This window comes from Cryptomeria japonica, chromosome 9 (genome assembly GCF_030272615.1).
Source record: "Cryptomeria japonica chromosome 9, Sugi_1.0, whole genome shotgun sequence".
NCBI classification, from domain to species: Eukaryota; Viridiplantae; Streptophyta; class Pinopsida; order Cupressales; family Cupressaceae; genus Cryptomeria; species Cryptomeria japonica.
Genome location: NC_081413.1, coordinates 303,776,441 through 303,804,434, shown reverse-complemented (window position 1 = coordinate 303,804,434; position 27,994 = coordinate 303,776,441). Strand labels below are relative to the sequence as shown.

Sequence of the window (27,994 nt, the reverse complement as noted above, 5' to 3'; positions counted from 1 at the left end):
TAATTTGAAAATGTGTAATTCTTGATTTATCATGGCTTTTTTCAAATTAATATCTTAAGTTTTACCTTTGAAAGGTCTTAAATTTCATGCTTTAAGGTTTGATGCTCAAAAGACTAACTTTAATATTTTGTGTAGGCATCAAATGGAGATCCCGGAGTTGGAAAATCAAGCCAGATCAAGGATGGTCTCCTCCAAGACGATCAAGCAAGGAGAAGGGCGACTTCCTCCAGTCTAGCATCGACAAGGACAACCTTCTTCAATCCAGCATCATCAAGATAAGGGCGACCTCTTCCAATCCAGCATTCCAAGGCGAGGTACATCATCATCCTGCAAATCAAGGACACAAGAAGTCAGAGCAAAGGGTTCGTTGAAGAAGCAGATAGTTCCAAATGAATTAATTAAAGCTAGCTTCTCAACAACATCAAGTTGAATATCTACCAAGTTACAAGTGTCGGACGAGGTGGCATCCTAGTCATCGCTCATCCAGTCAGTGTGGTCCACCTCAGCATGTCCAGATTCAATGTACCTAACTCATGGAAGGTGGCACAAACTTCTATGTACCTACCCCGGCTATTCATTGGTCGAATTTTCTAGAGAGGACATGTGTCCAAGCAATACAATTTTATCATTGGTCAAGCATTAAATGTTATGTAATGGTTGTAACAAACCCTAATTAGGGTTTTCATTGTAAAATCTTGGCCATTGATCTCAAATTGATCTTAGCCATCGAATTGTATTGAGGGCACTATATAAGCCCTGGCATTTCATTTGTAAAAGGAGAGTTAGAATATAGTTGGAAATAGTTAGGAATAGTTGGAAGCAGTTAGAAGATAGAGAGAGAATAGCAATTGGAGTAGAGTAGAGAGAGAAGGCAAAGATTGTTGCCAAGATGTTGTTGTAAAAGACTTGTAACTTCATTGAAGAAATGGTGAAATTTATGGGTCGATTCGACAATTTGCATGGTCTTTATACTTCTCATATTTGATTTCATGTTATTAGATGAGTGGAAGAAATGTGCTTGATTGATGGTAGAATTCGTATATCCATACTACTAGCAGTTTGTTGATTTCAGACTTGCCTTGTGTAGTCAACTGGAATCATTCAGCTTAAGCTTAACTTCAATTGTCGCTTCTTCATTGATATGCATCAACCTGATGGTGTCTATGCTTGTAGGGATGATTTGAACATCATAAAGCTTTCCTTCGAAGATCGCATTAACCTTGTGGAGATGTTCCTGTGATGTCAAAACAAGACTTAGTTAGAATTTCATCAAAGATCGTCTATTGTTCTTACATTCTTAGTGTTAGGATTAGATCCTTTCCTCGCCCTCATCTTTTTTCCTTTTTTTTCAAGTCTAAGCTAGTAAGAGCTTGTGTTCCAGCAATATTCAAAGCAGATCAGACGTTCAATCATCAAATGTAAGTCCCCTTGTGATTCTAGCAAATCACATCATACCACAGAGAGCTTATCCACACGTAGAGACCCTACATACAAGAACCTTGAAGTCATCCCGATTGATCCTTTTCGCGACATCTTCAGCATTCGGAGGCTTTACTCAAGAGAGGATAAGGTACCTTTAGGTATTTTATTCTGTGTTTGATAGTGTATAAAATACACGTCAACAGGTAGACCTGTGACAAGGTTTCCCATTGAAGATAAAGCCCTAAAATTCAGATGGCCTAATCTTCTATGCCAAACTTCATTTGCATTAGTGGCTTCGTGGATTAGGACTAGATTGGGTTCTGTGCACAGCTCATACAGATAGCCCCGTCTCTGTCCAATGGTCTTTGCCTTCTTGAAGGAGGAGTTCCTTGGCCAAGCCAATACTCTGTTGTCCATGAATGTTACTCTGTATCCGTTATCTTCCAGTGCCGATATAGAGACTAGATTTCTTTTGATGTCGGGGACATATGGTACTCCTTCAAGCCGCAAGGTTATGCCTGTCTTCAATTTGATGGTGCAAGTTCCTACTCCTCTGACTGGATGTGTGGAGTCATCTCCGATGGTTACGTCCTCATCACTCTCCTCTGTCATGGAATACAGTACTTCTCTAAACCCAGTGATGTGCCTAGATGAACCACTATCAATCACCCATGAGTTGATTTTGTTAGAAGCTTGACTTGTGAGTGCTGAATAGAATACGTATTTCCTGGAGTCATCTTCCCCTTTAGTCTTTCCTGCTTTGACAAATGAGGCATGTTTCTTGGTTCTTTCCAGGCATTTTGCAACAAAGTGTCTGAACTGATCACACCTGTAACATTGAATGTGAGATAAGTCCTTCTTTGAAGTATTCTTGCCTTAACGACCTTTTCTCTTTGTAAACTGCCTTTTCTTATTTTGCTTGGTGGAATTGGTGTTTAGAACTTGTAGGTCTTCATCTATATTCTTGTGTTTCATTCCCATCTTGTTCAATCTTGACTCTTCTTGGAGACAATCATCCCTTCATCTTTCAAATTTGGGATATTTGGACCTTGCACTGATGCCTTGGACGAATGTGCTCCATCCACTAGGCAACCCATCTAAAGCAATGAGTGTTAACTCTTTGCTTTGGATCTCGTAGTCCAGAGTTGCAAGTTCATCTTTTAGAACTGATATCCGCATAAAGTACGCGTTGATTGTCTCCCCTTTGTTCATGGTGATATGATTTATTTCTCGTTTTAATGCTAGAGTTCGACTTGCATTTGATATCTCAAATGTGCTTTCAAGAGCTTTGAACATTTTATAGGCTGTCTGATGTTTTCTTATGATGGGCATTATGTTGTTTCTTACCCCATCAACTATTATTTTTATTGCCTTTTCATTTCCCTCAATCCATGCTATTTTGTCAAGTTCATTTTCGGGTTGATCATTTTTAGTTTGAACAAACGAATCCACTTTGTTCTCCTTTAGGATCATTTGAATTCTGAATTTCCAGGCTGAAAAATCATCGCCACCTCCGAGTCTGTCTTCGAATCTGATAGCACTAGCCATTTGAAGAAATGTGATGTATTATAAACTTGTTCTTAAATTTGTTTCACGAAATTAAATAGCCTCAAGTTCGATCACTTGGCTCTGATACCATGTAAAAGTATTGTAATTTCCAATTTAATAAACAAGTTATATGCAGGATGGTGTCTTTCTATTTTATATTATGACTATGACACTAATATTGTTATCTGTCTTTTATTGCAGGTAAGGAGGATGAACATGTATCGATTTCAATGTCATCTCCTTTAATTTGAATGAAGTATAAGTAGTAAGATGGCCACGATCAAGTGGCACCTTGATTGGACATGTCTTTTAGACATGTCCGACCAAGATGTCACTTGGTCGTGACTCTTATAACCATAAACCGATTCATAACTAACTGATGCTATAAACATGCCCGATAATGAATCGGTATCATTGTTAATGGTCACAGTGCTTATAAACATACCTGATAATGAATCGGTATCATTGTTTAATGGTAACAATGCTTATAAACATACCCGATAATGAATCAGTATCATTTGTTAATTGTAACAGATCTAAAACATACCCGATAATGGATCGATATCAAAGCATATGATAATGGATCAACATAACATAAACAATAACAATAGCTGTTAGCATTATATGCTATCGGGTTAATACCCCGATAGCATATTAATGCCGATATGAATCGACATTAATATCCTATCGGGTTAATAGCCCGATAGCATTTAGATTGACGCTTAACATAGTTAAGCAGGTCGTCAATCTAATCCATCATTATTCAATATCAATATCATAATTATGACCAATGTTATAGTCTGATAAACATAAAGCATGAATGAGTAAACTAATAACTGGATAGAGGAGATTAATGAGCTAGGATAGTCTTATCTTGCAAAAGCTACTAATGCATTAACACATATGTCTGCTTAGCTGAAAATTCTCCTGATTTGGCATTGACACATATATAAGGATTGCTATTTGCCATATTTTAATGGAGTTATTTTTAAATACTTTTGAATGCAACAATTTTATATTTAGGAAAAAAGGATGAGACCACCATTCTCCTATGGTTGTGGGTCCTTCTCTTTGGTCTCCACCGGAACCGGGCTGGATCAAAATCAATTTTGATGGCGCATCTCGCAGTAATCCGGGGCCCTCTAGTGCAAGATGCGTAGCCAAAGACTGTAATGAAGTGATCATTGCTAGGTGCAAACAACGACTGCATCTGGGCACATATAATGAAGTTGAGGCAAAAGTAGCCTCTCTAGCGGTTCAAGTAGGGAAAAAATTAAGAGTTGACAGGCTACATTTGGAAGGAGACTCCCAAATTATCATGCAAGCTATAATTCGAGGCAAAGCTCAAAATTGGAAGATAGACAAAGAGATCAAATGGATCAGAAACCTCCTCAATGCCTTTCAAGAATTCAAGATTTCCCACATCTTAAGAGAAGGGAATAAGGATGTTGATGCGTGTGCCAATCAAGCGTTTGATTTGCAAGTTGGTGATGTTAGGTGGGACGCAATTCCCTCTAACGGCTAGATTATGAAAAGCTTTTGACTTTGCCAAGCTAGCAACGGAAAGAAAACCAAGGCAGGGATGTCTTCAGAGGTAATAAATGCGGATCGGCTTATAGTACGAGATACTTCCAACTTGGGCGCATGATGATATGGTAGCTTTCAAAATCCTTGGCCAATTTGGTGGAATTTATGTTGATGTAATAGCATTGGTCGGGATTCTTCTAAACCGACTTAGGCAACTAAATTGTCTAATTGGCCTAATCGGCCTTAGATAATTTAGTTTCACGAATTTGCTTACATTATGTTGAGTCGAACTTGTTAGAAAATGATAATTAAAACGTACTTGTAATAAACATATTAAGATGTGAATCGAAACTGTCATAAAACATGTTAACATAACAAATTCATAATTATGTTCAATAAGACATGTTGATTGGAGCATAATCGATCTGTGTGAAGAGACGTGATGTTTTATGTGAGGACTGACTCTTGGAGAAAGTCGTGCTAGTTGAAGGGACTTAATATCGGGTATATATGATTTGTCTCTCCCTCCAAAAAGTGTTGAATCATTGAGATACAAGCACATCGAACCATCTTCATCCATCAACAGTTTGGATTCTATAAGCAGATCAAATAACATATATACTCCAGCAGATTGGGCATCATCATCTACAGCAGACCAAATCAATACAATCATTCTTGGATCTAGCAGATCGATGATCTTGTTAGAAGATCCAGCAGTTCGTATGGTGTCTTTCATACCTTGCATTGGCATCTACAGTTTGTGCATTATCTTGTGCAAGCAAATTGGCTTCATCTCCAGCCCGTACATTCTCAGTTTGTGTGAAATCAATCCGCCTCCATCTGCAGTTCGAATATTGTGTTTATCATCAGTTGTTCAGGCATCACCATTTTCAGTTTGTGTATTGATATTTAATTCATCTGAAGGAGCAAATCGATCACATCTCATTGTGTAGAGATCGATTACATATTGCATGCTCGGGGGACGATAGGAGTATATCGTCTATGGTTGGGAGGGCAACCATGATCTGAATCATTTCCCGTGGTTAATCGAGCACACCCTATGATTACTGTGCATGGTCATCTTCTTGTGATCCTAGTATTGTAAGAAAATCAACAATTTAAACCATGGCATCATAGTGGGAAAAGGTGGCGGCGAAGTTAATTAACTCACGCATGAGATTGTAGACAATGTCTTTTCCATTTAACACTGCCAACCTCATAAGAATAATGCATTTATGTCTCCATTGTAAGGACATTGAGGTGGTTGGCCTGGCTTCTTCAACAAGCCTTGATTTAAGATGAAGAAGGAGCTGGAAAGAACATATTGCCGCCCAACTTCTTCTCTGCCAAGCCGATTACAAAGGGAGTGTAATGGAGCCGAACTTTTCTCTCCAAGCCACACGGACGATGATGGCGTTTTGGGGCCCTATCTCTGATGAGATTGACAAACATCTTCCTGTTTGAGAAGACTTTTCTTACGAGAGTTAAGATTGTCTTCGGTGATGAGTACATGCAAGGAGATTTCAAATGCCGAACGAATGTTGAAATTGCGTCCATGTTTGCAGCTTGGTGTTTCGAACTGGAGTGCAAACAGTAGGCAGAGTAGATTATCTGAGGTTGTGTTCGTGAAGAATGGTGTGGAGGCTTGGACAGCTTCTTGAGGATGACTAGGGATGGTGTGGGTTTTGTGTGCCCAAATGGAACCTGGCTGCATGCTAGTGAATTCAAACCTCCCCTACGCCCTTACCTCATGTGGAGCGACAACTGCAATAAGGAGGTACGACGCACTTCTACACAGATAGGGATGCATGGAGTTAAGGAGTTCTTAAAGATGTGGGAGAAGCAAGAATTAAAGATGGAGATGGAGAAGTGGGGAGACTTTGAGGCGAAATCCTCCCAGTCGAGGTATTCCACATCCACAAAACGCAAACGTGGATGGCTAAGGAAGTCAATGAAGAGGCATGGACGACGCACACTGTGGATTGGTTTCCCTCTCGAAGACAACGACAATATTGAAGACCTGAAGGAGCTGATGGAGCAGGCCAAAGCGTCCAGTGGGAAAGGCAAGTAGATTGTTTATGTATCTTAGTACAAAAAACTATTTGGTCTTTGATATGTTTTGTTTAAAATGCATACATGTATAAGATGTTGGCATTGTGTTGTCATTGATGTCAACCGGTGTAGGATGGCTACCGGTATAAAAGATGTATGTGCAGCAGTGTCATTGGTACATACCGGATGTGATGTCTTTGATGTCACCTAGTATTGCAGCCCACCGGTAAGGGAGAGAATGTCATTAAGTACAATGACCATTGGAGTCACCGGTACACAAGTTAGTGTCTGACTTGTGTGGAAGATATGGATAGGAGACCAGTATGATATGACAACCGGTAAATGATGACATCTATAAGAGAGCATGATGTTGGTCGGTTGATTGTGATGAAGAGGGGGAATGTTATCTAAATCACATCAACACCGAAGGAGAAAGATGTACAGGTCACCAGTATGCTGTGTGGATGTCAAACAACAGGACTCCCACTGGATAAAGATGCAGTCACCATTTGAAGAGAAGACTAACAATAAGTGTGCCCAACCGGATCACATGTGCCTGTTTGAAGATATGCTGCTCAAACAGGGAAGTCACATCGGTGCATTGCAAGATGCAGATGACAAGGATCCACTCCCACTAGTAAGTGGAGCTTATCTCCTATTATGCATGAAATGCATCTTAGTCCTTGGAGATAAGACAACAGAGTTAAAGGCAAGTGTTTGAAGACTCACACCGGATATACTAGTGAATCACAAAGATGCTTTAGGTGCATGAAATCAGAGATGTGCACCGGATCAGAAAGAGTTGGCATGTTTTGCCACCAGGACAGAGAAGGAAGAGTAAAGATTGAAGGATATGTTTGTCACCTTGACAAACCAGTTGAGATGATGTCCGGGCTGATGAAGAAGTAAGCAAGGCCGAGCAGCTGCAGATAGAGAGTGCAACTGGTATGCAGATGCCTCTGATGGAAACAGTTGAAGGTTGGTGACATGGTGTCATCAAGGTGTTTACCGATAAGTATGTCCATCGGTAATGTAGACAAAGTGCAGATGCAGAAGACTCCCATCTAATGAAGATGTGCATAAGGTAGGTTACCAAGTGTGCTGACCGGTTGAGTGTTCCAACTGAAGAGAAGCAGAGTGCAAAGTGATGGCAGACCATAACCGGCAGGGTTAGTTAGCCTATAGATGAATCCGGTATTGTGTGTTGGTCGGTGACCGACATGGTGACCAAGCTAAGGTGCATGTCGACGATGATGACACGTAGGACACAGGTGTCATGCATGCGGTGGTCGGCGAAGTGTGGGTCGGTGAGGTAGTTGCCGACTGAGTCTGCATTTATGGTCAACCCCGAAAATCATGGAAGTGTTGCAGGGGTTTGCAGCTCGAGGTCAGACGAACAACAGAGATCCAGCACAGACTGTTTGACCAAATCGAGGCAGGTGAAGGGAACCACGAAACCATTCTTGGTGATCGACCATGAAGTCCGCTGACAGGATAAAAGCAGATTGCTAAATGAGGCAGGTGTGTTCTGGAAGGCACGAAAATGGCAGAATTGATTGATGAGTTGCAGTTCATCAATCAAGGAGATCAGATCTGATGAGATTTGATTGGATTTGGTTTGCCTCGAGATCGATGAGGAAACCCTAACCCCCCAAAGTTTGAATTGTTTTTTGGCGGAAAAACCAGTTTATAAATATGCAAGCCAAAATCGATGAAGGTTGCCGCTGGATGAGAGAGTATTGTTGCTGAAGAAGTGAAATCAGTCAAGTGCTCACCAAGAAGAAGAAGAAGAGACTGAGTGTGAGAGAGAACAGGGTTGAAGAGTTCAACTGGCAACAGTGAGGCAACCGGCAATCAGCCATTGAGTCTGACAGAGGAGTAAACCGATGTTGACCATACCAGCAGAGAAGAGTTGCAGAAGATTGCAGAGAAGGCAAGCTAAGAACCAACAAAGTGAAGTACCGGTGGAGAGCAGCAGTGTAGCTGAGAGAAGAGAGAACCGACAGAGAACAAAACCGGCAAAGAAGGAGAAGAGGTTGAACCGGTAAGGGTGCAGCAGAGAGTGGGTTGCAACAGGAGATAAGGTTGTTGCAGAGAAAAGGTGAATAGAAAACCAGCAGAGATCTGTAGAGAGGAGAACCGGTGGAGAGACATGCTTGAGAGTTACAAAGTTCTTTTGTAACAAGAAGATAACTTTGGTATCAAAATATGATTTTGAAATCACTGAGTTGGAGCTCGGTGCAGGGGTTGGTGCTCCTTGGGTTGGTGCCCTAAATCAGGGGTTGGTGCCCTAAACATTGTAATCAGAGTTTCATTGTGAGGCTGGATTGGAGCAATACACTCCAGCAACATTTCTCACCAAGGTTTTTCCCATCTTGGGTTTTCCTTGTATATGTTGGTGTTATGTGATGTCCTTTTCATGTGTGATTGCATTTGTGTTCGTCTCCCCTCTAACCGGTAAGTTAGCTTTCTGTTAGATCTGATAACCAGTATACACACATAGGATAGTTAAAGGGAAAAAGTTTGGAAACCACTGATTCACCCCCCCTCTCAGTGGCACATTGTGTCTAACGTAAGATATTGTATAATCTTAGCTTTAAGCGTGGGGAGGGGAATAGATGTTCAATTTTAGCAGGTGTTTAGAGAGGGGGTATGTTTCTAAGGATCAGATGATACTGCAAGTATATTTTCAATCCGTGATTTGAAAGACTTGAAGATGTAAAGATTTTTTGACTAAGCAATATAAAAACATTTACCGATAATAAAAAAAAGGATGAGACCATTTTAAAACTCTAAATGCTTCCATTTTATTACTTTACATATATAATATAGTTTCCCTTGTCACCCCAAGTCCATTTTATGTAGACCTTTAGATTGACAAAAAACTTATTTTGAATCGAAGGAGCTAAGCTTGTCCAAGTGTCATTCCAAAACAAAATTTTATCCCAAATAAAATCTTCTATAATAAGTTCCATGTGTGACAACCATATGGAAGAGGATCTAAAGGAAATAGCCTTTCAGCTTCTTCATTGTCCATTGACCTTTTCCTTTTACCCTCCATATCACCTTTGCTCCCAAATTTGAATTTTTTTTTCTGTTTTCAATGGCATACCTTTTTCCAGGTAGTTAAACTAATGTTTTTTTTAACTCAATCTCATTCAACAAGAAAGGCTTTTGTAATCTTGTGAGAACTTATTTTTCTCCAACTGAAAAGTTGTTACTAAGGACTGAGAATCCAGGAGTACTTATGCAACTTTCAACTCATTTCATCTAATAATGCAAAGCCAAACTTCTTCAGTATTTTGGTCATAAATTCACAATTACATATGTCATAAACTTAAGCATTCCTACATTCTTGCTTTTGTGGATTGCATAAGTACTTTTAAGAACTGATAAAATCCCATCTAATATTTGTCCTCCTACCACAACACCTCTTTGTTCTTCTTAAAGGATGTTGTGTGTGATACTTTTTTTTCAATCTAATTTCCATTATTTCTCACAATCTCATAAATTGTATTACATAAAGAGATTGATCTAAAGGCAATGAGGAATTTGGTATCCCCCTTTTTGAGATCAAGACTAAGAAAGCATTTTTCATTTCTTTTGAAACTAGTTTCTTCTAGATTTTTTGTAGATTTTAAACCTTAGGTATGTTAATCAGATTTAGATAATTAATTATGCCCTAGTTTGTAATCAGATTTACAGTATTTTATTAGACCAACATAAATTAAATATGCCCTAGATTGTAATCAGATTTGCAGTATTTAACAAGTCAACATAAATCAGAAATAAAACAGTAGACAACAAGCATACCCTAGGAAAACCTCTAATGAGGAAAAACCCAGCATGAAAGACCCATAGGTCAGATTATATATTCTCCTCTTAAAATGCACAATTACAATACTTAGCTCTTCTATCAGATCTGATCTATTTGTGTAGCAGATCTGCTCTTTCATGTCCTTCAAGTTGCACAACACCACCTAGGTCATCTTGCACAAATTCGCATAAGTCTGGATGAATTCGTCTTCTTCCTTATTAATTCGCACTTGATGAGTAGAGTTGTTTTCTCATTCGCATATATCAAGAATGAAAATGAATGTGTGTTGACTTGCTAATTGTCACTTATTTATATACAACTTTTACTCCTTGAAATGCAAGTCGATCGCCTTGGGTTTTTGGCGCAAATAATTAAATGGGTGTATTTTGCATAGCGTGGTATTTGTTTGTGCATAAGATAGGGTCACGTTACCCTAGGATAGGACCCGGTCCTAAAGGGGGTTTGGATGTTGCCTTAAGGCAATCCGAACCCATATAATCCTAGTTACAATCAACACTCCCTCTTAACTAGGGAGGAGGAGAATACATAATCTAAACCTTTAAGTTCCATCTAGCACACAAGCATAGAATTACATCTTCCACCTAGCACACAAGCATAGGATGGTTCTAGCACACAAGCATAGAAAGTGTAATACACCAGTGGGTCTTTACATTATTACAATTATCCATCTAGCACACAAGCATAGATTGGATGTAATTCATTCTTGCACACAAGCAAAGAATGATTCAAAGTGCTACAAATAGTCACTGAGATTGAAGCTCCCTCTCAATCAGGGTTCCGTTTTCCATGACACCAAGTCTATCTCTAAAGTACTCGAACTTCACTCTAGATAAAGGTTTGGTGAGGATGTCAGCAATCTGTTCATCTGTGCTAATGTACTTTAGATGAAGGGCGCCTCTCTGCACCATATCCCGAATGTAATGATAGTGTGTTTCCACATGTTTGGACCGATCATGAAATACAGGATTTATTGACATCTTTATACAGCTTTGATTATCACAATGAATGGTGGTAGGATCATTGGCTTGACCAAATAATCCAACAAGGAGCTTACGAAGCCACACTGCTTCTCTGGATGCGGCAATGTACTCAACTTCTGCAGTGCTTAATGCTACGGAAGATTGCTTTCTGCATGCCCAAGAGATCACTGCGGAGCCCAAGTTGAAGCAAATGCCTGAAGTGTTTTTCCTGTCCTTGACACTTCCTGCCCAATCTAAATCTGAGTAGCCTTTCAAGAGGATTGGGGTATTAAGTGAATACTTCAGCCCATAACCAATCGTGCCACGTAGGTATCTTAGAATGTGCTTGGCAGCAACCAGGTGAACATGTTTAGGTGAGCTCATGAACTGACTGAGAGCATTCACACCATAACAGATATCTGGCCTAGTATTGACTAGGCACATCAAGGAGCCAATCAACTGCCTGTACTCAAAGTGATCTGCAAAATCAAAGTTAGCTGCAGAAACACTTAACTTCTTTAAGTTAGATTCCATAGGAGTACGCATAGGTTTACAATCTATCATTCTAAATCTTTTCAAAATATCAATAGTGTATTTTCCCTGACTTAGAAAGATTTCATTAGCTCTTTGCCATACTTCTAACCCTAGGAAGTAATGCATTAGACCTAAATCCTTCATTTCAAATTCTGAGGCTAATTCCTTTTTACATCTCATGATTAATTTATTTTCACCCGTGAGAAATAAATCATCTACATACAAAACTAAAATAAGCATCTCATCATTATTAACTTTCAAGTAAATGTTAGCATCAGCATCATTCTTGGAAAACCCTAAACTTAGTAAGTACTTATCAATTCTTTCATACCAAGCGCGAGGAGCCTGTTTGAGCCCTTATAAGGCTTTCTTCAACCTGCAAACATGAGAATCTCTTTTATGGATTACATAGCCTTCTGGTTGCTCAATATAGACTTCCTCCTCAATGACACCATTAAGGAAGGTTGTCTTAACGTCCATTTGATACAGCTCCCAACCTTTGGCTGCAGCGATAGCTATTATAGACTTAATAGAGGTATATCTAGCAACAGGGGCAAAGGTTTCTTCATAATCTATTCCTTCCTTTTGAGAAAAACCACGTGCTACAAACCTAGCTTTATATTTTTCAATACTACCATCAGCATTATGTTTAATTTTAAACAACCATTTAGAGGAAACGACAAACTTACCTTTGGGTCTGGGTACAATGTCCCAGACATCATTCTTGATGATAGACCCATACTCTTCATCCATGGCTAATTTCCAAGCATGATGGGACATAGCTTCTCCGATATTGTGGGGTTCAGACTCAATTATATTGCACATCACAGAAATGTAGTTGGTGTGATTTTGGAAACTCTTGCTATTTCTGAAGGTTCCTCTGGGAGCAGCAAACCCTTCAGCATCTTGAATCGTATTTCTAACCCAAAGTGGTCTCTTCTTGCAGACCACAATATCCTGAGGTATATCAGTAGATTGCATGGGTTCTGACGAGTCATTCTGAACTTCCTGATCTGGAAGATCAATAGACTCCTCCTGTAACTCAGGGTTAGCATCAACAATTGAATCTTGTTTTTCCATCACCATATCATCATTGTTGATTAATGAACCTTTAGATCTTTTGAAAGCAATATCTTCTTCAAAAGTTACATCTCTACTTACCTCAACATACCTTTGACTTGAAATGTAGATCCTGAAGGCTTTGGAAGATTCGCTGTATCCTACTAGGATGCCTTTCTTTCCAGATGGATCCAGCTTGGTTCGTTTTTCTTTAGGCACATGAACATACACAGGGCTTCCGAATATCCTTAGGTGACTGATGTCCGGTTTGATTAATGAAAAGGCTTCTTCAAGTGTCACATCCTTTAGGACTCGATGAGGACATCTATTCTGAATATAAACTGCGGTTTTGGATGCTTCTGCCCATAGAAAAGGTTGCAAGTCCTAATCATGTATCATGGCTCTTGCAGCTTCAACAATGGTCCTGTTCTTTCTTTCAGCAACTCCATTTTGCTGAGGGTTGTAGGGAACACAGAACTCCCTCTTAATTCCTGCTTTAATACAAAAATCATAGAAGCTACCTGAGGTGTATTCACCTCCATTGTCAAACCTCAAACATTTAATTCGATTTCCTGTAGTATTTTCAACTAAGGCTTTGAATTCTTTAAATCTGTTTAGGACTTCTTCAAACTCTTTAGTTTTAAGAAAATAGATCCATGTTTTCCTAGAGAAATCATCTATGAAGATAACATAATATAGGAAACCGCTAGGAGATGCTACTGACATAGGACCACATAAATCTGAATGAATAAGCTCTAACCTTTCTTTAGCCCGACTATCACTTTTATGAAAGGGATTCTTTACATTCTTACCCATTGCACAACCTTTACAAGCATCATCATGAGATAAACTGAGTTTAGGCATACCTTTGACCATTTTACCGAGAGTGGGAAGAGCTTGAAAGTGAAGATGACCCAATCTTCTATGCCATAGCTCGCATGATTCAGGGGTCTCATGAATGAGAGCTTGAATTGGATTAGCTACAAGCTTATATAAACTATCACATCTATTTCCAATAATACGAGCAGATTTGAAGTTAGATTTCTTAGACCAAGTGAGTACTTTCCCTTCAGAAAATGCTATTTGCAAACCCTTATCTTCTAAAGCCGAAATGGAAATAAGATTTCTTTTAATACCAGGTACAAAGAGAATATCACAGAGTTGTAAGGAAATACCAGAATCTAGTTTTAAAGAGGTAGTGCCAGAACCTTTTACCGAGTATCGAGCATCATCACCGATTACTACATGAAGATTGGTGTCTTTTTCAATCAGATCTGAGAGATACTCATGAAATCCTGAGATGTGTCTGGAGGCACCACTGTCAAGTATCCACGTATTGCTATCCCTAGGAACATTGCTGGAAAGAGCGGAGATAAGAAGGTAGTCTTCACTTTGTTCAGCAACTTCATTTAAGTTGGCTTCCCTTTCCTTTGGGTCATTCTGACAATCTCTAGCATAGTGACCATACTTGTCACATCTGAAGCAACGAATGTGAGAGGAATCTCCTGACTTTTTCCTTGGATCATAGCAGGAGGATCTAAAATCTTTGCTTCTCTTCTCTTTCTTCCAATGACCACCTTTCCTAGATTTAGATAAGAGAACATGATTATCTTTGAGAGAGTTATTGAGTTTTCCTCTTACCTCAATTTGAGATTCCTCTTCGATGCAATCAGATTGAAGACGCTCAAAGTTGGGACGATCGGCTCTTCCACCAATGCTACGAATGAATGGTTCCCATTCATCAGGTAGACCATTTAATGCAATCATAACAAGGTCTTTATCTGAGATTTGGCAATCAAGAGTGCTTAGCTTGTCCTTTAGTTCATTGATCTTCATGAAGTAGGCTATGATTGAGTCTTATTCTTTCATTTTCATGTGTAGAAGTTGTTGTCTTAGGGCAAGAGCCCTGCTGAGATTGTTGACTTCATAGATCCCTTCCAAGTGTTTGATCATTTCTCTGGCAGATGCAAACTTTGATATGACAGTGACAAGATGATTCTTGACGGACTCAATTATGATCCTTCTAGCCTTGAGGGAATCTTTCTTGAACAGTTTCAGCTCTTCAGCATCTTCTGGAGAAGACAGCCTTTCTTCTTCTACAAATTTCAGTAGGTCATTTTCTTCAAGGATCAACAGAATACGAACTTTCCAAGCAGCAAGATCAATGGCTCCCTCAAGCCTATCTTCAGCGTTCAAACCTGCCATCTTTAATCTGAAAACAACCAACAGCTATATGCAACAATTGATTTGCTAAAATCAGAAGTTAATGACACCTTAGCTCTGATACCATGTAGATTTTAAACCTTAGGTATGTTAATCAGATTTAGATAATTAATTATGCCCTAGTTTGTAATCAGATTTACAGTATTTTATTAGACCAACATAAATTAAATATGCCCTAGATTGTAATCAGATTTGCAGTATTTAACAAGTCAACATAAATCAGAAATAAAACAGTAGACAACAAGCATACCCTGGGAAAACCTCTAATGAGGAAAAACCCAGCATGAAAGACCCACAGGTCAGATTATATATTCTCCTCTTAAAATGCACAATTACAATACTTAGCTCTTCTATCAGATCTGATCTATTTGTGTAGCAGATCTGCTCTTTCATGTCCTTCAAGTTGCACAACACCACCTAGGTCATCTTGCACAAATTCGCATAAGTCTGGATGAATTCGCCTTCTTCCTTATTAATTCGCACTTGATGAGCAGAGCTGTTTGCTCATTCACATATATCAAGAATGAAAATGAATGTGTGTTGACTTGCTAATTGTCACTTACTTATATACATCTTTTACTCCTTGAAATGCAAGTCGGCCTCCTTGGGTTTTTGGCGCCAATAATTAAATGGGTGTATTTTGCATAGCGTGGTATTTGTTTGTGCATAAGATAGGGTCACATTAACCTAGGATAGGACCCGGTCCTAAAGGGGGTTCGGATGTTGCCTTAAGGCAATCCGAACCCATATAATCCTAGTTACAATCAACATTTTTCAATATCTTTTGCATCTCCAATTTCACCATATGCCAAAATTTATGATAAAAAACCTACATGATATCCCAGGAAGATTTTGGACCTAGACCTACCATTAAATTTCTTAGTTCTTTAGGATGCACTTCTTGCTATAAAAAATTTATTATCTCTTCCAATAGAATTTTTGGAGTATGTTCTAGTATTTCATCACTCTCATTTTGCCTCCCCATACTTTCTAAAGCTAACAGAGTTCTAAACTAATTCCTAAGTTCTTTTCTAATTTCTCCATCGTCTCCTGTGATTTTCTCAAGTCTTTGGTGTTCATATTTTGTCTTTGTCTCTTCTGATTGATTATTGTCAATTGATGAAGATTTTTGTGTTCAATTTCCACCTAACTATTTTATTCTTTACTTTTGTTTCTAAAAAGTTTCTTCATCTCTTAATATCCTATAAAGCTACTGCATATTTTCTGTCTTTCAGATGCAATGTCTCATCCTTCTCTTTCTCCCTTGTTCATAGACTACGATTCTTTATTCATCTCTTCCTTAACTTTAAAGAAGTTGCCAAAGAATTGTTTCGTTCCATTTTGTAGCTTTCTTTACGTACTTAATGGGATTTTTCTTGACCATTCCCTTCACTTATTTTTCAAATTTGGATCTTGGTTCAACCTCATCTCAAACTTTAAATGGAAGTTCTGGTGGTTTTTTGTTGATTTGGATGCCCATATAGATTGACCGATTGATCAGATCTTGATTTCATGAAAATACCTGAATCCATCTCCTGATCCATATCAACCATTCTAGACTTACTGGCAACCTATCCAACCTTTGCCAAAAATTGTTCACCTTGCGGTAAGCCCTACGATAGAGTTCAGATTTATAACATTAGTTTGCTTAGACAGTTGACTAACAAACACCATTATGTTCCATCACAACTAATCAGAGAAACATCACCTATTTATTCCTTGATTATAGAGAGTGAGAACATGAGGATGCTCAAATGCTAGCATAACAGGCATTCTAGTTATGCTAATACATGTATTAAATTATTAATATATAAAAGAGGCAAGTAATTAAACTATGAGACCTTAAATAATCAAGGTTCCACAAGGATGTGTCCCTAACCTTGAAATCGCCATCCCCATCCCCAATGGCATTTCCACAACAGCAAGATGGCAGGGGACCTCCTCAGCTACCTTGCTGTCTCGTCAAAATTTTGAAACATTCCCAAGATGTCATTGAAAACACTGGAATGTCTGTTGGATATCTGGTCATCCCCAGTATGGCCAGGGATGTTTGAGATGTCGCTTCACTTAATCGGGGACATCTAGGCATCCCAGGCAAATATAAAAATTGTATATTTTTTAATATAAAAAAAAAATACATGACATTTATTTAAATAACAGTTTCAAAAGGGAATGGGGATTGCAGGATGCCATGCTATGTACATCAAAACAGAAACAGAACTGTTAAACAAAGAGATAAGATAGCAAAATTGGTGATGGAAAGAGCATAAGATTTTGGTGGGACACGTGGCATGTTTTCCCCACATTTACTACTCTTAGCGCCTATGATATGCAACAACACATGAAAGACAACAGACAAGATTAAATTGCTTACAACGTGATTCCCTGCGGCGAGGACAAGGTATATAATGATGCTTAAATAATTGCCCATGTGGGTATTTAAATTGGCCAAGTGACCTATCTTTTTCTCCTCCAAAGAAGACAGACATATTTGGCCTCAAGCTACTAGGAATCAGTTTCTGTTTTACTTTTACTCTAATTTTTTTTATTGCTGTTATACTGCTATCAGCCTACCACTGACTGATTCAGCCATTTATATTACATTTTTGAATCTTTGATTTAATTTTAATATTGAATTCAATACATTCAATGAATAACATAAATTTTGATGTCATGAATAGTTAAACTTGTATAAACAAGTCCCACCGTCCCTGCTGTCCCTGTACTTGAAATGCCATGGAACACGGTAAATAATGCATAAATAATAATGATTGGATGGTAGAATGTAAATTACTATAGTTTCTATTGATGGACTAAACTAAGATATACTTAGTAGCAGGAAAGTTCTGATATCCAGTTGAAATTTCCAATTTTGACATTTAAACAATACGATATGAAATGCAAATTTTCATGAAATCGTGATAAGTTTAATACTAAGTATAGACCATACAGAAAAATAAAAAACAATTTCGACAGACATGAGTTCACATATCAAATGATTAATCCATGCAGAATGCCATCTAGCTTCTAATTTACACGAAAGTGAAATCAGAAGCTAAAATAAAATATCCAAAACCAACTATTCAGAGTCTAGACTATGTTTACTTTTATGTGGGACTAGAAAGTCTAAACAAAATAAATAATGCTGCACAAAATTTGAATTTGAAAATAAAATTATTCACAAAAGAAAGCAATGCATTGTTTCGAATCAGAAAACCTTTATATGCATTTGACCAAACAATTGTAATATAATTCCTAAAGGAGGCTGTGCTAGGCCTCGACGTATTTTTCAAGACCAATCAATATTCATACCAGGAGTGCATTAAAATTTTTCCGTGGGCGTCCTCGGCGAACTCGGGAAACAAATGGAACTTCGATTTCAGATCCTCCAAGAGGTTCATGCCTACTAACAAACTCAGATCCCCAGCACCCATACAAATAAGAAGATCTTAATCGAGATGTTGGTGGTGAATAGTCATCATCTGAATCCCCAGGCGTATCAACCATCCTTCCACTGTTCCCTTTTGATTCTACTTCAGACGATTCTTCAATGTATCTTCGAGTCGGTTTCCGCATTCTCTTTGCACCCGTCTCTCCTCCATCCTGATCTTCATCATCTATCAATTCACCTTCAGTTTTACCAACAATATCCACAAAGGGCATCAAGAAAGAGGTTTTGTAATCAGGTTGTTTCTGGAACCCAGTGTCCGCAAGAACTTCTGCAGTCAATTTACTTTTACCAGCCTGCACAATTGGAGAAACAGGTAAAGGACACTCTGCAGTCACAGAAATTCCAAGCCGTGTGCTCATCTCTTCTTGCTTCTCAGTGCCCAAAATTTTGTCCTCCAATGCCATAGCAATACGGCGCTTAAGCCACTGCTTGTCTTTCACAGAGGTCTCTCGTCCAAAAGTCACCTTAAAAGTCTCATGAAGTTCCCTAATGGTGAGGTTGTCCAATGAAATTTCACTCCTTATAAAATCAGGATCTGGTTTTGGAATGACTGTAGCCTGATTCAGTATTGATCTACCCTCATTTTTCCCATCAACTTCCATGCTTGTATTCAGATAATTACTATTTTTTCTTTCAAGAGCACCCTCTCCAACCGATTCAACACTTAATAAAGCTGTATCTCTAGAATTGGGTGAATCTGTAGACTGCAGATTTAATACATCATTTGGAGACTGTTGACACTGATTGCCAATAGACTTTTTTGAAGCAGCCTTACCAAGCAGATAACTTGAATGGTGACTGGTAATACCTGAAGCTAAACGAAGGCGTTCTTCTTCTTTTACTCTCCACAGCAACAAATTAAAAAACTGCATATAAAGAAGATCAATCATCAGCCTAGTAGAAACATGTTACTTCAAAAGCATCATGTCAAACAGAAAAGTATTAGAATCTTTTTTTTTCTAAAAGGCTCAAATTATAGAAGCACAGCTTTAGATCTAGAGTTATATGATATTGTTCAATATCCATGCCACAGGTCAAAGTCCATAAGATCACAACTCGTCACCTTTAGCACAAATATGGAAACCAATATAAAATAAGCTTTTGAAAATTGATGTTTAACAGAGAAATGTTGCACTTGAAATTGTTTACATGGCCAACCAAAACATTTGATAATTGAAGATAGCATATATTCTTAATGAGCGAAATTCTAACTTTCTATTAACAATTTAAGATAATCCCGTAATGTAGCATGCTGCAGTAGCACACAAACCTAACAATTCTGCATATAACTTCATTGAAAAAACATCATATTTTAAAAAATAAACTATTGGAAAGGCAACAAACTTAAACATACTTATCACGTATAAACAAAGCAGGCAACAGAAGATATAAAAATTTTAGAGAGTACATCAATAACATTGTTGAATATGGAAGAAATACAAGAATGCATGCTTGAATACGTGATATCCATACCTAAGTTACCTGATAAGAGGAAACAGACAAATTCTCCTAAACAAGGACTTTCACAATAGGCCCTCCTAAACATTAGAAAATGGGTAAATAAGAATGTACATTTGAGCCATATATTTGCAAACAAAAACATACACTCATAACTTGAAATATGAGTAATTTACGGCAAGCTAAAGTAGTATGTGGAGAAAGAGAAGTAAACTAGCAACCATTATTTATCTATGTTCCACCAAGTTTCCAGGAAGGGGACAAGTGGATGCATTTCCAAAATAGATTTTTTGGGAGGTCACTTTTTGAGAGATGGCAGGGAATGGCTATGAAAATAATAGGAAAATTTAATAATATAAGAAATTTAAAATATTCATATGATAACATCGATAAGGCATTCATCATTATAGAACCTTGATACATAACACTAGAGTTGAATTGAGATTTCGCATGAGAGTTGATAAACAAATTAGCAAAATTCAATTGCTTTCATTATCAATGTGCATATATATTGTATAAAAATTACAACAAAATGCCCAAAGGCTGCAAATTTCAACTACACAATGACAAAAACATAGAAAATATGTCACTGCCTCTAATCAGCATCTACTAACATTGCATCAAAGTCAAATTGTAAGTCTAAGTCACCACCCTTATGAGAAACTGCCTTATCCAATAAAACCTAGCGAAGACCACTTGTGTATTTTCCTTTTCTTCCACTATCATCGATTACAGCCAAGAATAGTATGTGGAAGGAGATGGAGGTCATGCACGTGAATCACTAATTGCTTCATATCATAACTGCTAATCTAACTGCCACTAAGGACAGCAATTTCAATAACGAGGGGTTATTATTTACACAGGTTTTTCCAGCATCCTGTGACTGTAGGAATGCCTTTTGGCCAATAAGCACTGCTCTCTCATCAACAATCTTTCAAGTATCTTACACATAGAGATGGGATTCTGCTAAAAGTATCCAAGCTGCTTTGCAGCCTTATAAATCTCATTTTGGTGGCAAACCAAATATCAACAAAAAGGTTTTCTTTATTTCCATGATGTTTCAGATTTTAAATGTTCATACTAAAACAAGCATTAAGCATACCATTAAAGTAAAGTTTTTGCTTCAGAATTATAGCAAAATCTTGTTACATGGACCTTGCTCCCTTGCCATTTATCCGCCTCAACTCTGTACTCTATTGATGGCCTGCTGCAGATATTAATAACCAAGTACTCAATCATGTCATTTATTGTAGCCCTTCATGGTTCCAAGCTTTGGTAGATTGCATGGACCTCCAAGTAAACTTCCTTAACAAGAAAATGATAAGCAAAGAAGCAAAGCATAAAAAAATAAGGTCAAGAGGTTTTGACTTGTAGACTTTAAATTAATAGTTGTAGGGAGCATCGTGAAGTCCTCATGACCTCACAAGGACATTGTGGATGGCAAGCCATCCCCACAACGTCCCTAAATAGGACATCCCAGGAAACATCCCCCACTTTCAGGTAATGTCTTGGGGACATCTCCAAAAAGATAACAAATGGGAATGGGGGGGTTCATTCTGTCCCTGTACCCAAAACCCATAAAAACCCCAAGAGTGCATCCTCAGGGAACAGTAATATATATTCACTTTTACACCTCGGTACCCCTTTAATTTATCTATATGCACATTTAATTTCCTACGCAACACCCCTTATCTATTGCCATCTTATCCCTTTCATCCCTAATCTTGATAGAATAATCCCTTGGAACCCCACACATACATGAATCCCCTAACACAATACCATCCCTTTGTACCTTGTCTGCAGCCTTGAGAACAGCCATATGCCTCCTCTATTTGCACTTCACAAATCTGTCTCATTCCTTAATTCCATTGACTCGCATTTCAATCAATGTACTATCTAGGCTAAACAACACACCAACTTGGCCATGAGACCCTTCTTTTTCTGGGGCAGCTATGACAAGCCTTCAAAGATTTTCAATAAAAGTAATTAGTTTCCCACACTCATATAACACTAACAGCAACTTCACATCGATCATGATTGGCAATGACCTGCATGTTGAAGTGATCTTTGCTGACCCAACAGCCCACCTCAAAAAGAAGTCATTTCCTTACCAAACAACCATCTGCCAGTATATTCAACCATTACCTTGTAAATATTCATCCATCCTTGTGGTAAATTGACAATTAGGTTACAAAGTGTTCATAGCTGCATAAATGGTTGAGGCACACTGTCTATCCTCAACACTCAGCCACTGTTGTCATTTGAAGTGGATTTTATCTCTGCTCAAATTTACTCAATTGTGTCATACTTCCACCAATCGACTCTTGGATCCCCTCAAAAGGGCCCCAATGCTAAGGCAAAGGCCAATTGTTATAAATTTATTGCATTTTTGCAGAAAATATTGTTGTCATTCATTTTAGCACAATAAATGCAGAAGAAAAAAGAAAAAAGATAAAACCATCCTCAAATGAATCTTTGGTTCCAAGAAATAGTCCTCAAATTCCAAATGCGAAAAATGTCAGTAAGATTGATAAGGAAGGTAATCATGACTGAAAAATGGAAAACAATCCATTTATTTTATAGAAATTTTACAAGTATGGACTCAAAACACTAATTTTGTAATGTCAAATGCCATCTCTCCTTCTATGTCTAACTCAATAGTAAATCCACATGCCCTATCTCCACAAGGTTTCGTACATACTCTAATCCTTGGAGATTACAGTAATCAACTCCCCTACATTATTCATAATCTAACCCTTCCATCTTCGGCCCACGGCATAACTGTCCAATAGCTCTTGCATCTCCCAACTTGACCCTCAAATTCCTCCCTCGGATACCTTGGATGCAGGGTCCCCCTGAAGCCTAAATGCACAAGTACCAAAATACATATGCCCACTTCACTAAATCAAGTCCTCAATAAGCACTATGGAAGATGTTACAATAGCAGTCATCATCCAATCTCCTAACACAAGTGTCCAAGATCTCACTAGGATAATTTTTGACTATTCTTTTCATCACACTTTATTTGATAAAGTACTGCACCAGAAGGTGAGCCTCCTATAACAACAAAAACAAGGAAGCAGGCTCTAAATGACAAACCCAATACATGGCTACTGACTCTAACTTTCATGCTCCAACATTCCAGAGGACTAATAGAGACCTATTCAAAAGGTCACTAGTCCAGCCACAGCTAGGCCCAGCTTCCTGTCATACCCTCAGCAGCATGACCTTTGCAATTGGCCATCAACAGGATATATTCAGGATTCGACCAGCATCTCCACTCAAAACTTTATAATGTTGCCTCCAGGAGCTCTGTAATGGTAGCCAAACAGTGAAGAAGTACCTTGACAAAAAATTACTTTGAGAGTCATCAGAGAATCCCTAAAAAAATAACTATTTGTTCATAGCAAAGCAATTTTTAGGCATTGCGTTGCTAATATCATTTGTACAGCTGAAGTCAATGACAAATGACAATGTATCAGCAGTGTACTTAGAAGTTTGTTTTTTCTAGTAAATATTATAACCATATCAGTGCGCAACATAGGATGAACCAGCTCAATCTCAGCTCTTGCAAAATTTGACTGCATCATGAAACCGAAGATGAGCCTATGTAGCAGGTATGAGATTTGTGAAACTAATTTACAATACAATCTGTTTGAATGAATTAAAAAAATACATTAATTTTAGCTAACACCTTTGTGTCCTATACAGATCATCAACCACAACTCTATTTGATTAATATACCTACAAATAATGTTTTAAGTATCAAGACAGTTGAGATTTGTAACAGAACTCACTTGTTTTATTGTAGTTCAACCACGAAAATTGCATGGAATAGTTGTTCAGTAATCTCAGTTAAATTAAGAGAACCTGCTTTGGCATAGAAAATGATGATTCAGATTCCCAATTGTTTGGATCTAATTATTACCTAAATGGTGTGATGAGATTGGTAATCATTTGGTAATGGCAAAATCACCCAGTTTATATGCAATTTCAAACAAAAAATTACATGTAACAGCTGATCAGTTATCTTGGTTAATTCAGGCAACCTACTATGACATAGAAGATGATGAGTAGATACTCAACTGTTCAAATTCCTATGCTAGCTAAATGGTACAATGAAATTAGTTATTAATTATATGGTGATGGGTAAATCATCCAGTGTATATGCAAATAAGAAAAATAAAAGTTATTCAAATATATGAACCATTCCAGTTGATTAAGGGATTAATATTTATATAATATTTGTGATGGTGTGTTATGGATGAAGAACAGAAACGGTGATAAAAAAATCCTACAATTGTATGTTATAATGTAAGTGTCACTAAGCAGTCAACAAAAGTTATTAGGATGATAATTCTGACCTTCTTTGTTTAAAGATTGTCATCAAAGGGAAATGGATGTAGGAGCTGCCAGTGGACAAAAATGACTATAAAAATGAATTTTATAACACTACTGAACTTTCTGTATGTAGGACCATTCAAACATCCCATTAAAAATGGCCCATGTAAACATATAGTGATAACTAGAAAGAATAAGACTTGGTAACTAGAAAGAATAAGACTGACAGCCAAAGTGAAAGCCCTTTGCAATAACACCAAAGCTAGAGAATTTTCTTATTATGAACTCACAAAGGTGTTAGTAACATAAGGAAAAGAAAACATATAAGTCTACTGTCTAACATAGCAGAAGAACATCATCAAACTACATTAACACAGGTGTCCCTTGACATTCATCATCATAAACGTGTCCCTAACTGAGAATCAAAACAGCCTGCCTTGCTGACTCACTAAAACAAACAAATAAGATACTGAGAAAAATAACTCATAGCAATTGCTCAATATAAGTAATAATGATAAAGCAAAGCTCTACTTATTTATTTCCTAAATCTGATCTCTTAGAAGCATTTAATTGTGGCCAAAGAACAGTAAACTGTGGCAGTAAGTCGCACTGATATAAAAAGTCAAATTTCTGATGTTGGCATTTAAGAGTAGTAAATAACACTCAAAATCTTGCTTTCATTACCATAACAGCTCAGCTGTCACTAGCTGTTAATGACACAGATCATATCTTCATTTAAACCTTTTTACTGCTTCGCAGGCACATTATGATCCTTTAATGAGATAATATAAACTGTATTTACAGTTGTTTGATGCATTAATGAAGCTGACATGGATGTCAAGTCAGCAATCATTCAATACTTATTTGGTCACCAAGTTGATCCAAGAATTTGAATATTAATTTAATATTTCTAAAATTCATAATTATAAATCTGTGCTATACTGTCAGGAATAGTCTGATAATGTCATGATCAACCATTTGATAACAATGATGTCAGTGTGATGTTTCAATGATGTCATCATATCCTCCTCATCTTCCTTGTTGAGTTAGTTTACTTTGTTTTGTGTTTGGTTGCAGATACTTCTCTGAGCGGTTTTATGGTCACTTTTTTAAGTTTAGGCACATTCTGAGTCATTTCAAATATACAACTAATATGAAACACTAAGAGATCTACCATTTGCTCATATGTTAAGTACTTGGCATTGCTTCAAATAACACAGCAGAAGCTTGTGCCTTCAAGAAAGGTATCTAAAGTGCCTCGCTTATTGCAATGAAAATTTAACTGCTTAAATTATGATATAGAGGGTCAAAAATGACTGTAAACAATTTTGTTAAAATACTGCCACAATGAGCAACTCCTTAAGGACAATTACAGTGATGAATTTGAAACAATATCCTTTGCACATATATGAAGATCAGAAAAATGATAGCTAAGAGACCAGCAAACATTGTCATTTCCTGTGGATAAAATTTCCCTATCCCAAGCAATTATAAAATTCTTTGGCAGTGGTTACACACTAACAAAGTTATCTTCAATTATGAAAATTAATGCCCCTAGCATCTAAGAAATACTTTATTGGTAGGGGTTTATTTAGGTAATCATCTTTCAATACCATCCAAAAGCTAAGAGTTCCAGGTCTTATTCTCTGTGGACTGCTAAAGACACCAACAGTGCCTCAAGAAGAGAAGCCATTCAGTTCCTCTTGATGGCTTACCAAAATTGTTTTATTCTATAGGGTAAGCCTCTCAAAGGATGAAGCATATGGCTCCTCTTTCCAAAGAATTGCCTAAGGTTTTTGTTTGTACCCATCTCACCCTTAATACTTATGTTATCCTTCTCCTAGTTGTTAGGTTAATTAACAGATTTGAACACAAGGTTTCCAGCCTTTCCAGCTTACCCTCCCTTGTGGGATTCTTGTGTACCTATCTTGCCATTGGCACTTACCTATGACTTTCAGTGTTGACATGTTGATAAAATCAACTGAGCCTAATATTTTCCAGCTTTTGCCACACATCTTCCTTCATGGTGATCACAGGAAGCTCAGCAGAAAATTTGTGAGGAGTATGGGAAGTTGCAATCTTCTCCGCCATTTCTTCTAATCCTATCCCACTTGCCTATCTGCTCTAATTGATTATTTATGCCACCTTTCTATATGCATCAATAGTCCTCCTCTTGCTATTGCCTCTTTGTTATAAGTAGACTCCTTAAGTATGCTTTCTCTGCCCTTCCTCATATAAGGAACCAGATTCAACCCTTCAACAGCTAAGCAAGTAGGGTAATCGAAGGGGCCAACCCTTCAATGATCAAGCTTGTCAAGAAGATTTGAACTGGGAGCAAGTAGCAACAACATAAGTATGAGCTTAAAAAATAGAATTTTCTCAAAGAAAACATTTGTGGAATTAGATAAGCAGAGCCAGAAGATTAATGCTCTCCCATTGAATCTAAAAACATACATCACTTTTATAAATTCTGTAACCAAGATCAAGGACTGTTATGTTTGCAAATTTGATGACACTTCCAGAAGGCTATATTGATGAGTCAAGTTTTTTATAAGCACCCCATTGTATATATGATAACATTGTCAAGTCACTCAAGATTGTCGAAAAACATTTGGGGTGCATTCCAAAATCTCTTCCTCCTCCATTCCAACTATGATTAGTCCAGACTATGGGAATCTTATGGCAGTCACTGAGGGACTCTCAGCTTATATAAATCATGAAGAATCTCACAAAAATGTTTAACTGTCAGATAAAATGGAAAAAAAAAATTGGTTAACCTGTGGCACATTGTCAACACCCCTTTGTAGAGTAGAAGTTCAAGTTAGTATTCATGAAACAGAAATTGAATATATATGAATGTAAATGTTTTAGCAAGCTATATGGCTGCTTACAGGGATTCAGTCTGTAGACATATGTTTCATGGGCATTTCTCGCTCTATGAAGAATCCCTCCAAGGAGAAGCAAGTAGTAGTACGAAGAGCATGCCGGTTAAGTTGCAACCATTAGTATTTTATGTCAACTCAAAGTTCATGGTATTGATATCTTTACTTAAAACTATGTCTGATTCACCGACTATAGTTGCTTCTGGTTTAAGGGTTGCTTTCATAGGCCTTGGACAGTTCAATACACGTGCATTAGGAAAGTATGTTCTAGATATATTGCAGATACACTTTGTATGGGGGTATGTTTTGGGGTTTCTGGCAGTGCTACCATAGGGTCCATAATCACCTTTAGTAGTAGTGGTATTACTTCTGCTAAGAGCCTATGTTGCAGGAAACCCCCATGGGCCCCCTGTATTTCATGTTGAAAGCATTCCAGAAACAGGAAACTCCACAAAAACACCTGAACAGAAAAGTCATCATTTAGAATTACCAAATTTCTGAATATTTACAGGGTAATTCTGAGCATTTTTTTATCTTTGGATGAAATGCTATGAATTTGGGGTTTTGAGAGGTCCATTTAGGTCCCAAAAATAGTCACATGAGCCTCTTTAACAAATATTACTTTAAATAAAAGTAAGAAGTGTACACAACAGTGATAACAAAGATTGGGATGTGGATCCTGGAAATCTTGACTTTCAAC

At 37.7% G+C, this 27,994-nt stretch overlaps 1 protein-coding gene across 3 annotated transcripts in view; it reads right to left on the bottom strand.

The window, feature by feature from the left end:
• The window catches only part of LOC131079590 (uncharacterized), a 158,522-nt gene that overhangs the window by 75,776 nt on the left and 54,752 nt on the right, over window positions 1-27,994 (bottom strand). For all 3 annotated transcript variants that reach the window (XM_058017584.2, XM_058017585.2, XM_058017583.2), the window contains exon 5: window positions 18,475-19,479. In XM_058017584.2, coding sequence (XP_057873567.2) covers window positions 18,475-19,479 — 1,005 coding nt within the window. The remainder of the gene's footprint in view (window positions 1-18,474; window positions 19,480-27,994) is intronic.